Source organism: Salvelinus namaycush, chromosome 2, assembly GCF_016432855.1.
Source record: "Salvelinus namaycush isolate Seneca chromosome 2, SaNama_1.0, whole genome shotgun sequence".
Lineage (NCBI taxonomy): Eukaryota > Metazoa > Chordata > Actinopteri > Salmoniformes > Salmonidae > Salvelinus > Salvelinus namaycush.
This window is the reverse complement of record NC_052308.1, coordinates 71380314-71394037: the sequence shown is the minus strand read 5'-3', so window position 1 is coordinate 71394037 and position 13724 is coordinate 71380314. Positions and strand designations below refer to the sequence as shown.

At 46.0% G+C, this 13724-nt stretch overlaps 1 protein-coding gene across 4 annotated transcripts in view; it reads right to left on the bottom strand.

Moving 5' to 3' along the window:
* The window catches only part of crebbpa (CREB binding protein a), a 69915-nt gene that overhangs the window by 23149 nt on the left and 33042 nt on the right, over positions 1-13724 (bottom strand). For all 4 annotated transcript variants that reach the window (XM_038960427.1, XM_038960436.1, XM_038960451.1 and 1 more), the window contains exons 3-9: positions 10765-10899; positions 10281-10542; positions 4642-4755; positions 3174-3416; positions 2644-2731; positions 2176-2316; positions 1700-1817 (exon numbers count right to left, since the gene is read on the bottom strand). In XM_038960427.1, the coding sequence (XP_038816355.1) occupies positions 1700-1817; positions 2176-2316; positions 2644-2731; positions 3174-3416; positions 4642-4755; positions 10281-10542; positions 10765-10899 (1101 nt within the window). The remainder of the gene's footprint in view (positions 1-1699; positions 1818-2175; positions 2317-2643; positions 2732-3173; positions 3417-4641; positions 4756-10280; positions 10543-10764; positions 10900-13724) is intronic.

The following is a 13724-nucleotide window of genomic DNA, read 5'->3' as shown; positions in this document are numbered from 1 at the left end:
CAGTGCGCGCGTTGTACCCTAATGTTGGCAGAATCGTACATGTCCCCCTCCACCTTCCCAGTGCGCTCGTTGTACCCTAATGTTGGCAGAATCGTACATGTCCCCCTCCACCTTCCCAGTGCGCGCGTTGTACCCTAATGTTGGCAGAATCGTACAGTGCGTTCAGAAAGTATTCAGACCCCTTGATTATATAATTTCCCCCCTCAATCTACACCCAATACCCCATAATGACGAAGCGAAAACAGGTTTATACATTTTTGCAAATGTATTAAAAAAAAACAGAAATTCCTTATTTACACAAGTTTTCAGACCCTTTGCTATGAGACTCGAAATTGAGCTCAGGTGCATCCTGTTTCCATTGATCATCCTCCTTGATTGGAGTCCACCTGTGGTAAATTCAATTGATTGAACATCATTTGGAAAAGCACACACCTGTCTATATAAGGTCCCACAGTGCATGTCAGAGCAAAAACCAAGCCACGAGCTCGAAGGAATTGTCTGTAGAGCTCTGAGACAAGATTGTGTCGCAGCACAGATCTGGGTAAGGACACCAAAAAATATCTGCAGCATTGAAGGTCCCCAAGAACATAGTGGCCTCCATCATTCTTCAATGGAAGAAGTTTGGAACCGCCAAGATTCTTGCTAGAGCTGGCCGCCAGGCAAAACTGATCAATTGAGGGAGAAGGGTCTTGGTCAGGGAGGTGACCAAGATCCCGATGGTCACTCTGACAGAGAGCTCCAGAGCTCCTCTGTGGAGATGGGAGAACCTTCCAGAAGGACAACCATCTTTGCAGCACTACACCAATCAGACCTTCATGGTTGTGACCAGATGGAAGCCACTCACCAGTAAAAGTCACATGACAGCCCGCTTGGAGTTTGTTTTGAGACCTAAAGGTCCCTGACCATGAAAAACAAGAGTCTTTTGGGCCTGAATTCCAAGCGTCACACCCAGAGGAAACCTGGCACCATCCCTACGGTGAAGCATGGTGGTGGCAGCATCCCTACGGTGAAGCATGGTGGTGGCAGGATCATGCTGTGGGGATGTTTTTAAGCAGCAGGGACTGGGAGACCAGTCAGGATCGAGGCAAAGATGAACGGAGCAAAGTATAAAAAGATCCTTGATGAAAACCTGCTCCAGAGCACTCAGGACCTCAGACTGGGGTGAAGGTTCACCTTCCAACAGGACAACAACCCTAAGCAAACAGCCAAGACAATGCAGGAGTGGCTTAGGGACAAGTCTCTGAATGCCCTTGAGTGACCCGCCAGAGCCCGAACTTGAACCTAATCAAATATCTCTGGAGACCAGAAAATGGCTGTGCAGCAACGCTCCCCATCCAACTTGACAGATCGAGGGGCCCTGCAGAGAATTTTTTTGAGAAACTCCAAATACAGGTGTGCCAAGCTTGTAGCGTCATACCCAAGAAGACTTGAGGCTGTAATCGCTGTCAAAGGTGCTTCAACAAAGTACTGAGCAAAGGGTCTGAAAATGTGTTTATTTTTTAAAACATTTGCAAACATTCCTAAAAATCTGTTTTTGCTTTGTCATTATGGGCTATTGTGTGTAGATTGATGAGGGAAAAACAACTTAATCCATTTTAGATTAAGGCTGTAATGTAACAAAATGTGGAAAGGGGTCCGAATACTTTCCGAATGCACTGTACCCCTCCACCTTCCTAGCTTGTGTGTGTGTGCGTCGTACCCTGCTATTGGCAGACTCGTACATGTCCCCCTCGACCTTCCTAGCGTATGCCACCAGGTTCTCCATCCGCCTATCCTTTAGAGCTGCCGGATCTGGGGTGGGGAAAATGGCTTGTACTCTGAACAGAAAGAAGTAGAGGGAGAGAGCAGAGGCATTGAATAAACAAACTAATGAACATGGGAAGGACTCGGAGTCTCTAGAATCTTTTCAAGTGGTTCACTGCTTATGTCACCTTAAGAACATGACTTTCTCATTACAGAGCTTCTGATATAAGTGGATGTGGGTGGTTGTGACTAGGAAGTTGTTTGTGTGGTGGGTGACAATACAGCTAAAGGCTCCCGGTGAGTCACAATACAAAACCACTGCTTTGGAACTGAACCACGACTCTGAGAGACTTGTGTTGAGTATTCCATTGAGATAAGAGTATTTTAACAGTTTTCTATGGTCGTTTTCCCACTGCAGCCATCTGGACGTACAGTTTGTGGACGAGGTGGTTGCGGAGGTCCTGAGTGACGTGTTCATGCCAGGTCTTCCTGACTCCCGATGCTGAGAGGGGGGCGGCGGTGGGCAGGCTACCTCCCATGGAGCCAACACCTGACCCGTCGGACAGCAGCTGACTGACATGGGCAGGAGAGGGGGAGATTAGGACAAGGGGAAACATCTTACATAGGCCTGAACAAAAGCTCATGAGGATTTACAATTCAATTAAGTCTGGTGCTGTGTCAACAAGTCAATTCATATAGGAACCTGTGTGGGAGAATCTTCAATACAGCTAAATGTATTGACTTATTATCCATGATCGTGCTATACGCCTACTTTCATGTTTCAGTCACTTGATCTGTTTCCTCTCAGCTAAAGCAACAGTTTTTTTGAATAACCACCTATTCAATCAATCAATTCCTTGGCACAGCTCCTAGACATGATGTATGTTTGCTGAGACTCACTTGTTGGCGTTGAGAGAGTCTGAGTGCAGATTGGTCTGATCTGACGAGGCCACGCCCATCGCCCCGCCCCCCAGAGCCATCTGGTTACCTGGAGAAACAGAGACACGGCAAGTTAGAATCTGTATGTGTCTAGACGCAAGTTAAGATTGTATTATACACACACACACACACACACACACACACACACACACACGTCTCGTCAGACAAGACAGAAGCGCACACAGACGCTTTAATGTTTACGCAGTTAAATTAAGTAGAAACTAAACAATAAAACCTGTTGAGCAAGGTCCAATGGAGACTGACTAAACTATGGTCTCTTAATCAAACACTTCTCCCAAACTGACACACCTGGGATCGTACTCATTAGGCAGCAAACAGAAAATTGATTGAAACAGGGTGGCCCAGGGCGACCACCTGACCTGGTCCAATAAGAAAACACTAATTCCCATTTTCCATTCCAAAACATTTCCAAATGTCTTCTGTGGAGTGTCCTAATGAACACAGCCCTGCTATACAAAACCACTCTTCACCTAGTGCATTGATGGGTCTCATCAGCTGTGGATGCTGCCCCTGGGTAGCGTTCTGTTCCCCTGGGGGGGTCTGACCGGGGGTGGGGGTCTGGTTGCTGTACGGCAGGCCCAGGGCGGCATAGGCCCTCTGCATGGAGGAGGGGTCGATGGGGGTGGGTGTGTTGAGGGAGGGAGCGCTGGGGGGGCCAGAGACCACAGAGGCCAGGGAGTTCTGGAGGGCAGCGTTGGGGGAACTCAGCAAGGCTGGAGGGGGGAGAGAGATTCTAGTTAACATTGATTTTGATTGATTTGACAATGTAAACATATGCTGTAAGCTATAGTCCTATACAATGTAATCAAACACAAATATACACACGGTCATGTAGGCACACATTCATGTATACACACAATCAGCGCACACACACACACACAAAGCTTTCATAACTTGATTGATATTTATTCTTGGAACTTTACTTGCCATGAGATAGCCGTGTGAAACAGCAGATATGGTTCTAATCGTAGTGGTTTAACCACATTGTGACACACAAGAGCAGTAGAAATTCCTTCAGGGGGTATTACATGTGTAAAATCTGCATATTAAATAGAGTTACGCCAACATACTACTCTAAGTCTGCATCCCAAATGGCACCCTATTCCCTATAGTGCACTATGGGCCCTGGTATATGTAGGGAATAGGGTGCAATTTGGGACGCATAATAAGACAACAAAATTCAGAGGAGAGCGAACTGAAACGCTGCTTGCTATTTACACTGGCAGGAGTAGTCAGTGAGTGGTGCCATTGTGCTTTCCAGCATGTGAATCAGGCAGAGAGAAACAAACTCTCTGAAGAACAGAGTGATGAAAGATGCTGAGCAGAGGGAGAGAGAATGAGCAAGCGGAGAACGAGAGAAAGAAGGAGTAAAAGAGCAAAGGGAAAAAACAAGAAAGCAGAGTAAGGCAAAGCGATGGAGAGAGAGGGAGCAATTAACAGAGTGAGAACAAGAAAGGAGAAAAAAAAAAAAAGCATCCATGGAGGCAGGCAGTCATCTGGGGGGGTTTAAATGAATCATCAGTCCACCAGCCAATCGCTCAGCAGGACAGCCACACACCCTCCATGCCTCCATCCCCCTCTCCCTCCTGCGTCTCGGATTACAAGCCCAGCAGGAGTCCACTCTTGCTCATCGAGCTGTTCACAGCCAGCCCTGTGGAACGCTAGCCTGGTCCCAGATCTGATTGTGCCGTCTTGCCTAGATCTACAGTCATTGGCAAGACAGCACAAACATATCTAAGACCAAGCTAGAGGAACACAAGGCTAGGATATAAATATCCTACAGGTGGCGGTGTCTTATGGATGATGAAGTACTCATTGAGTAGGATGAGGTGGTCTCTAGTCACTGATCTGAGTTCAGTTTTGGGTTTATACCCTAATGGTTGATATATGGGGAGTCAGTAAACTGATCCTAGATCAGTGTGTGTGGGTACTACTCACGTTGCTGGTTCTTCTTGTCACTGGCGTTCTTTAGCGGCAGGCAGACAGGACAGTCGTGCCGCGTACAGTTCTTCCAGTGTGAGATGATCTGTCTGGATGACGCACAGTGAGCCACTACAGAGGGGAAAGGAAGAGCAGAGGGAATACAGCATTACACCACCTGTAACACATGTTTAATGTCACATGCCTTTCAAGCACTAAACCCAACAATGTAGTAATCAATAACAAGGTAGAACAAAATGAAATAAACACGAGAAGTACGCTACATGACCAAAAGTATGTGGACACCATCGAACATCTTATTCAAAAATCATGGGCATTAATATGGAGTTGGTTCCCCCTTTGCTGCTATAACAGCCTCCACAATAGTGGAAAGCCTTCCCAGAAGATGTTGGAACACTCAATTCATCCACAACAGCATTAGTGAGGTCGGGCACTGATTTTGGACGATTTGGCCAGGCTTGCAGTCGGCTTTCCAATTCATCCCAAAGGTGTTCGATGGGGTTGAGGTCAGGGCTCAGTGCAGGCTAGTCAAGTTCGGTGTGGAAGAACTCGACAAACCATTTCTGTATGGACCTCGCTTTGTGCACGGGGACAATGTCATGCTTAAACAGGGAAGGGCCTTCCCCAAACTGTTGCCACAAAGTTGGAAGCACAGAATCGTCTAGAATGTCATTGTATGCTGTAGCGTTAAGAAATCCCTTCACTGCAACTAAGGGGCCTAGACCGAACAATGAAAAGCAGCCCCAGAACATTATGCCTCCTCTACCAAACTTTAGTTGGCACTATGCATTCTGGCAGGTAGCGTTCTCCTGGCATTCGACAAACCCAGATTTGGGACTGCCAGATGGTGAAGCATGATTCATCACTCTAGAGAACGCATTTCCACTGCTCCAGAGTACAATGGTGGCAAGCTTTATACCACTTCAGCCAACACTTGGCATTGGGAATGGTGATCTTAGGTTTGTGTTCGGCTGCTCGGCCATGGAAACCCATTTCATGAAGCTCCCGATGAGCAGTTCTTGTGCTGGCGTTGCTTCCAGAGGCAGTTTGGAACTAGGTAGTGAGTGTTGCAACCAAGGACAGACAATTTTTACGCACTACGTGTTTCAGCACTTGGCGGTCCCATTCTGTGAGCTTGTGTGGCCTACCACTAACGCTGAGCCGCTGTTGCTCCTAGACGTTTCCACTTCACAGCACTTAGTTGACCGGGGCAGCTCTAGCAGGTCAGAAATTGGATGAACTGACTTGTTGGCAAGGTGGCACCCTATGACGGTGCCACGTTGAAAGACACTGAGCTCTTCAGTACGGGCCATTACACTGCCAATGTTAGTCTATGAAGATCGCATGACTGTGTGCTCGGTTTTATACATCTGTAAACAACAGGTGTGATTGAAATAGCAGAATCCGCTAATATAAAGGGCTGTCCTCATACTTTTGACCATGTAGTGTAAGTAAGCTACACTGCTCAAAAAAATAAAGGGAACACTTAAACAACACAATGTAACTCCAAGTCAAAGTGTTCCCTTTATTTTTTTGAGCAGTGTATATACAGGGCCAGTTTGAATATCATATTTACAATGTGCAGGGATTCTGGAGTGATAGCAGTAGATATAGAGGTCACTAGGCATCAGGATATATGACAGAGTAACAGCAGCATATGTGATGATTATACGTGAGTGTGTGCTTGTGTACAGTCATGGCCAAAAGTTGAGAATGACACAAATATTAATTTTCACAAAGTCTGCTGTCTCAGTTTGTATGCTGGTAATTTGCATATACTCCAGAATGTTATGAAGAGTGATCAGATGAGTTGCAATTAATTGCAAAGTCCCTATTTGCCGTGTAACTGAATCCCCCCAAAACCATTTCCACTGCATTTCAGCCCTGCCACAAAAGGACCAGCTGACAATATGTCAGTGATTCTCTCATTAACACAGGTGTGAGTGTTAACGAGGACAAGGCTGGAGATCACTCTGTCATGCTGATTGAGTTCGAATAACAGACTGGAAGCTTCAAAAGGAGGGTGGTGCTTGGAATCATCGTTCTTCCTCTGGCAACCATGATTACCTGCAAGGAAACACATGCCGTCATCATTGCTTTGCACAAAAAGGGCTTCAAAGGCAAGGATATTGTTGCCAGTAAGATTGCACCTAAATCAACCATTTATCGGATCATCAAGAACTTCAAGGAGAGCGGTTCAATTGTTGTGAAGGCTTCAGGGCACCCAAGAAAGTCCAGCAAGCTCCAGGACCGTCTCCTAAAGTTGATTCAGCTGCGGGATCGGGGCACCACCAGTACAGAGCTTGCTGAGGAAGCCTGGCAGCAGGCAGGTAGGTGTGAGTGCATCTGCACGCACAGTGAGGTGAAGACGTTGAGGATGGCTTGGTGTCAAGAAGGGCAGCAAAGAAGCCACTTCTCTCCAGGAAAAACATCAGTGACAGACTGATATTCTGCAAAGGGTACAGGGATTGGACTGCTGAGGACTTTACCCCATTTTCTCTGATGAATCCCCTTTCCGATTGTTTGGGGCATCCGGAAAAAAGGTGAGCGCTACCATCAGTCCTGGGTCATGCCAACAGTAAAGCATCTTGAGACCATTCATGTGTGGGGTTGCTTCTTTCCATTTGGAGTGATAAGTTAGCGTACCATTTCCACTGCTCTGCTTGCCAGTTATGATTTTTAAATGAACAGTTTCATTTATAAAGTTTTCATACGTCTAAATCAACATCATGTGGTTAATCATAATTCTATCTAAATTAAAATGATACAAATCTAAAAGTAACTTCCATTGCCAATATGTAGAATAGAAAACATGAGCTGGCACACACCCAGAAAAATGATTTTGTGTTGAGGTGCTGACTAAAGGCGAATAAACTATAAGAGAGAGTTGCACACTACATAGATAATCTATAGGGTAAATCACCAACGTTTCAGCATCACTGTGCCTTCTTCAGGGTCATGTCATGAATAATTGAACCAGGTTATGTAGACAAACAGGGTGTGTCAATTATTAGAGTTAATTAGAATGAATTGAGTGAAACTGTTAAATCAATAGTTTATGGCATATTAAATATATTAGGCTATTGTTATCCTATGCAAACAATTGAATATTGTACATTATATTAGCATCAACATACATTGTTTAATTCAATGTCACATAGTTAATGGTTTCCCATTTCATTTATATTTGTTACATGTAATCTTTTGGTTCAACCTTAATGCATAATAAGCATCAACAGGGGGAACATATTAGGTGTACGCTAATAATGATTCTGTTGGTAGCAAAGCCACGATCGGCAGTCATCCATCTTATTATCAAGTGGCCAGTAGAATGGAGGGAAGAGGGGGGCAGTTTTCCCTTCACCTTAATCGCGCAAATACTCCCCCTCTCGTCTCTAACGCCGACGTTTTCACTTGGATACCCCGAAAATTGGGTCGGAATTACAGAAAGAGTCCAGGGCAGATGAGTCGAAGTTGAAGCCGGATTTGGCCTAAGTAACTGCCGATCTGATGTTCAAAAGTTATTGTCGGTTATAAGAAATGATAGCGGATACATTGCGAAAATAAAGTACAAATAAATGCCAAAATAATCACAAATTATCCAAGTTGGATTAGAGCTCGCAACCTGGAGGCCACACAGTACGGCACCATCTTTGTGTATTCAGTGAGCAACTACAGACGGTAAACCGAAGAGCACAAGGAACACACAAAGTTAGACAACCACCACTGGCTCCCAAAACAAAAAGCAACAACCAATATTTATATAACCCCAGACTTTCATATTCTACATTGACCAGGAAGAGGAGCATATATTATCTCTGACATGAGTACAAAATGCACTTTAAGAGAGCAAGAGTGTATTAGTGCCAACAGCATCCAGGCCTTCCAAAGCAACACAGAGAGCAGCAAGGCCTTAAACAATAAGTCTTGGCTTGTTATAACACAGAGGCAGAACGAGAAATTGAGGAGAAACCAGAGACTCCCCAAAGGCCTGGTTATCATACCAGCGATCTCACAGGGATAATTCAGACTGGGAAGAGTCTACTGCATTTGGCCTTGGGAGGCAGAAGAAGAGAACCACAACCAAAACAACGTGTTCTTTTTGGTTCTGGAATCTGTACCTGTCAGATTGGGTTTCTCCTGGCAGTGTTGGCTAACTGGCTAATATAGAGTCCCAGGGCCCTGTTCAACAGAAGAAGAAAAAAAGAATTGGGCAAATTCAGGATTTCGTCATTGGCCTCATTAGGGAGAGAACAAGAAACAACAAAACATGTTTCTCCTGGTTTTGTAGCAGACATATTAGGTTCCCTCTATTCTCCAGAGCAGAGATCCCAAATTGGCTAACAGAGAGCCCTGGATCCTGTCAGTGGGGCACACAGTAACAAAACATTTTGCAACGGTAAACTAGAATCCAGCAATTGTTATTGGACAAATTCAAGTAGTACCTCCACATTTCAGAATGTTTTAAAACGTTTTCGCCCAACTGAAGATGTGCCTGCTGCTGCCACTAGCCCTGGGCAAGCCCTGGGGCAGGAGAAGAGGGAGTCTAGAACTAAAGGCAACTTTACATGAAAGTGACAGCTAAGTGAATAAATTGCTTGAAGCGGTGTAGAGAAGTATGAATACATAACTATTTGGGAATACACCAAAATGGCAAGACTGTTTGAGTATTAAATAATAAAACCCCCAAATATATCTCAAAATGAATTTCTTATTACAGATTCAATACACAACCCCTATCATAATAAGAGTTTAGCAACAGTTTGCTTAAATTCTGTGTGGAATTCTGAAAACAAGCCAATCCAAGCACCAGAATCACCTAAGAAAATACAATTCTATTTACTTTAGATCTGAGAAAAAGGAACAATTACTCTGAAGAGGAACGTTCGTGCTGATTATTTGGGTGGCGGGTAGCCGAAGGAAATGAGCTGGCAGAGACACGAAGAACCAACGACTTGGCATGCACAAGTGTTTGGCTTCATATGACACTTCAACCAGACAGCATACCAGGCCAGACATAAATGAGAGGGAGGCTGGAGGGGAATTTTCCATTAAAGCCATGAAAGAGAAAATAAAACTAGAGAATGAAGGGAAAGAAAGAAAAATAATTGTGAGGGAAAGAGAAAAGGGGAGAGAGTGGGAAAGTAGCATTCGAGGTGCAGAACTGGAAATCCCCAGTGGCGTGACCAGATTAGGCAAAGATGCGTGGTGTGACCGTTATGGAGTGAAGGAGAGCGTCTGGCCTTCTGTGTTACTAGGAGCACCTTGGAGAGAAGTCAGACAGGACGAGTGGAGGGAGGGAGGAGTGATGGATGTTAACTCGAAATGACACAACGACAAGGTTCCAGTTTAACAAAGTTTACTATACCGTATGAACACACTCAAAGGTAGCCATTACACTCCAGGCTAGGTCCATCGACAACCAGACTCCCTGCGCAGGCGCACTCTTGACTGAGTGATAGCCCCGTAATAACAGAAATATAGGGATACTTAAAACATGAACTTAACAATGGAGACAGGGGGAGAGAGAAACCCTGGCCTCAACGACCCAGCCATGGTGCTACTCCACATCGAGGATTTGTCCCCACCCTCCATTAGCCACAGTGCAAGACCTTGCCCCCCCCCCCAGTACTGACCCTGGCAGGACTTGCCAGCCTGGCAGTGGGTCATGTGGTTGAGGACATTCTTCATGGTGCGGCAGTGTGGCAGGGCGCAGGCCCGCACCTCCCCATTGGCTTGCTCGCGCCGCTGGCACTTGTGGGCGTGGAGCAGGAGCACCAGCTGCTGTTGGATCAGTTTGCGCTTCTCCGGGTCGGCCGTGGGGCCAGAGATGGAGACACTGCCGGGCACGGGGACCATGCCCACCGAGGGCACCTGCTGCCCGGGCTGCTGCTGGGACTGGGGAGGGGTGGAGGAAAGAGGGGGGGATATGGTTAAGAACCTCTACCTCATCAAAATAATTGCACCTAACTACAGTGACATCAGAGGGTCCCAGGATCAATGCAAAGCCTTGACATTTGCACATAACATACAGAGAGATCAGGAAACACTCTTGAAAAAAAGTTGTGCACTATATAGGGAATAGGGTGCCAGACTAGGTGTGTGGACAGGAGGACTTACCAGGTTTGGCACGCTGGTGACGGCGGTAAGGGGTGCTGCCTTGTTCTGAAGCTGCTGGGGGTTCACCCCCTGCCCTGTCCCCCCCTGGCCGTACTGACCACCAAACGGACTGCCACCGTTACTGCCCAGGCCCAACTGAAAAAGGAGAGAGGGGAAGGAAAGAAAGGGAGAGGGGAGAAAATGTCAGGAAGCATTTCAAAACACCGTCCATGCTAATAACTAAGTTGCTCTGGATAAGAACTTCAGCTAAATGACCAAAATGTAAAATGTATCAAGTGTCAATTCCATTTCAACAAGCCAAGCACACAAACCCAAATCTCAAAACATGGAAAATGCTCCCAGCATCAATTTGTCTTCTCCAATTCTGCACCAATTTGTCAACAAGCAGCTCTCCCAGTGAGGTCTATGCCAGTCACAGCTCGTACATGGTGCCATTATAGCTCTGCCAACTTGGTCCCACCACAACCCTGCTAGTGCCAACACAGCTCAGCCATAGCCCCACACCACAACCCTACTGCCAGAGTTTGAGCTGCAGGCTGAGGAGCCAGAGGGCCTTGGCTGCATCCCTCCTCTTCCTTCCCGCTTTCTCCCTCAGTACCCCTTCATCTCTTCCTCTCCATCTACAATCACCCCAGCTATCTTTCCTAATTCCCCCTTCCACAGCCTGGAGAAGCCAGACAGAGGCCCCTACATCTCTCCCCCTCTGATCCCATGCAGCAGGCAGGCTTAGACCACGGCAGGCGGCAGAAACACCCTCCCTCCATCCATCCCCCGGGGAACAGCCCAGCCCGTTGACAGCGCTCCAGCAGACCAGATAAAAAGGCCCAGCTGAGGCAACCAGAAACCAGCAGCTTAACTCAAACACACACACAGCTGAAGATAGATGGAGGTGGGGTGGGGCCTATCCTTCTGTCCGTCGCCGACACACTCCACACAGACGAGCACTGAAGAAAAGTGCCCGCCGTGCACACCTCCTCATTCTGACACACTTCACACAGCAGCCAGCTCTGCTTTGAGCCTTGCCACTCCACTGTCAGACGAGAGCGACAGAGACACAGTAGTGTATTTAGCTTGTTTGGCCCTGCACATAGATTACCCTATCCCTCCCTCTCTTCCCTATTCCTCCTTTCACACTCACCCCCTTATTCTGCATTTGATGAAGTGATTTACTGCCCAATGGTAGGGCAGAGCCATGGAAAGAGGATGAGAGGGGGATCACACACACCCAGAAAGGAGATTTACAACCTAGCATAATGCAGACAACAGACCACAACAAAGACCATCACCATGAAGAGACACTTTCTCTCTCTCTGAAACAACTCAACTACCACCAATACGCTCTCGTTCAGTCTCTCTCTATCCCCTCTACCTCACACACCAAACTAATCACCACTGAGTTCCTCAGTCTCACACCCATACCAAACTCATACAGGTTCTCTCAGCGGACTGGTCTCCATGTAAACACACAACTATAAACACTGTTAAGACCCCCTCTCTGTGTTGAGGTTACAGACAGGCAGTACTCTCATTAGACAACAGAGACAGCAGAATGGATGGTTTCCTATTGGTTTCATGTGAAACCACATAAGAGCAGTGTCACTGAGGCTTAGGTAAACAATCCCTAGCAATCTACACACACTGTTATAATCAACTGTAGCATCCCTTACGGACAGTGACTGAGCAGAAGATGAGAAATTTGACCCAATATCAGTTCCTTACAGCTAGAATTCTAGTTCTAATTCTATGCACAGAGCTTGCAACTGAATAAAGCTGCCAACTGATGTCTGTCTTTAAAAAACGGACTCAAGCTTGTCACATGTGCAGCCCATTGTACAAAAAGAGAGCAGTTATGAGTCTGCAGTGCTGTTGATGGAGATGTTTTTAAATTGTCCTCCCAAGGCCACTGTGGCGCGCTGTTAGAAATGTATCATCCCGTTAGAAACAAAGACCAGGCGTTGTAACGAAAGGCTACGGAGGTTCTCACCACTCATTAATTGGGCAATTAAACCAGTGAATTAAGCCCAGTAAAAACTTAAGCACTGGCTTGGTGTTGGACACAGAGGCAGCATCATACATTGGTGTAGTAGAGCTGTATTAGGCCCAGGGGAGGCTGGCTAAGTGGTTCCTGGTCCCAGATCTGTTTAGGGACCATAGGAAGGGGCAAGACAAGACCAACATATCTGGGACCAGGCTATGGCTAATGCCGCGCTCACGTCATGTCGGAGTGATCGGAGGAACGACTTGTCTACTTGGAGAGTTCACATGCTTTGAGCTCGGAAGGAACCATTTTTGTTGCCATTTTCAGTGGTGCGTGGCGTCAGAGTTAAGCAGGTGGGAAAGATCAGGGCCCAGAGTTCATACCAGAGTTTCTTAGTCGTAATTAATCAAATACATTTTTTTATTGGTCACATACACATGGTTAGCAGATGTTATTGTGAGTGTAGCGAAATGCTTGTGCTTCTAGTTCCGACAGTGCAGCAATATCTAACAATTCCACAACAGCTACCAAATACACACAAAGTAAAGCAATGAAAAAATAATAAATACACCGTTCAAAAGTTTGAGGTCACTTAGAAATGTCCTTGTTTTTGTCCATTAAAATATTGTCAAATTGATCAGAAATAGTGTAGACATAATGTTAATGTTGTAAATGACTATTGAAGCTGGAAATGGCAGATTTTTTTATGGAATATCGACATAGACGTACAGAGGCCCATTATCAGCAACCATTACTCCTGTGTTCCAATGGCACGTTGTGTTAGCTAATCCAAGTTTATCATTTTAAAAGGCTAATTGATCATTAGAAAACCAGTTTGCAATTATGTTAGCACAGCTGAAAACTGTTGTTCTGATTAAAGAAGCAATACAACTGGCCTTCTTTAGAATAGTTGAGTATCTGGAGCATCAGCATTTGTGGGTTGGATTACAGGCTCAAAATGGCTAGAAACAAGGAACCTTCT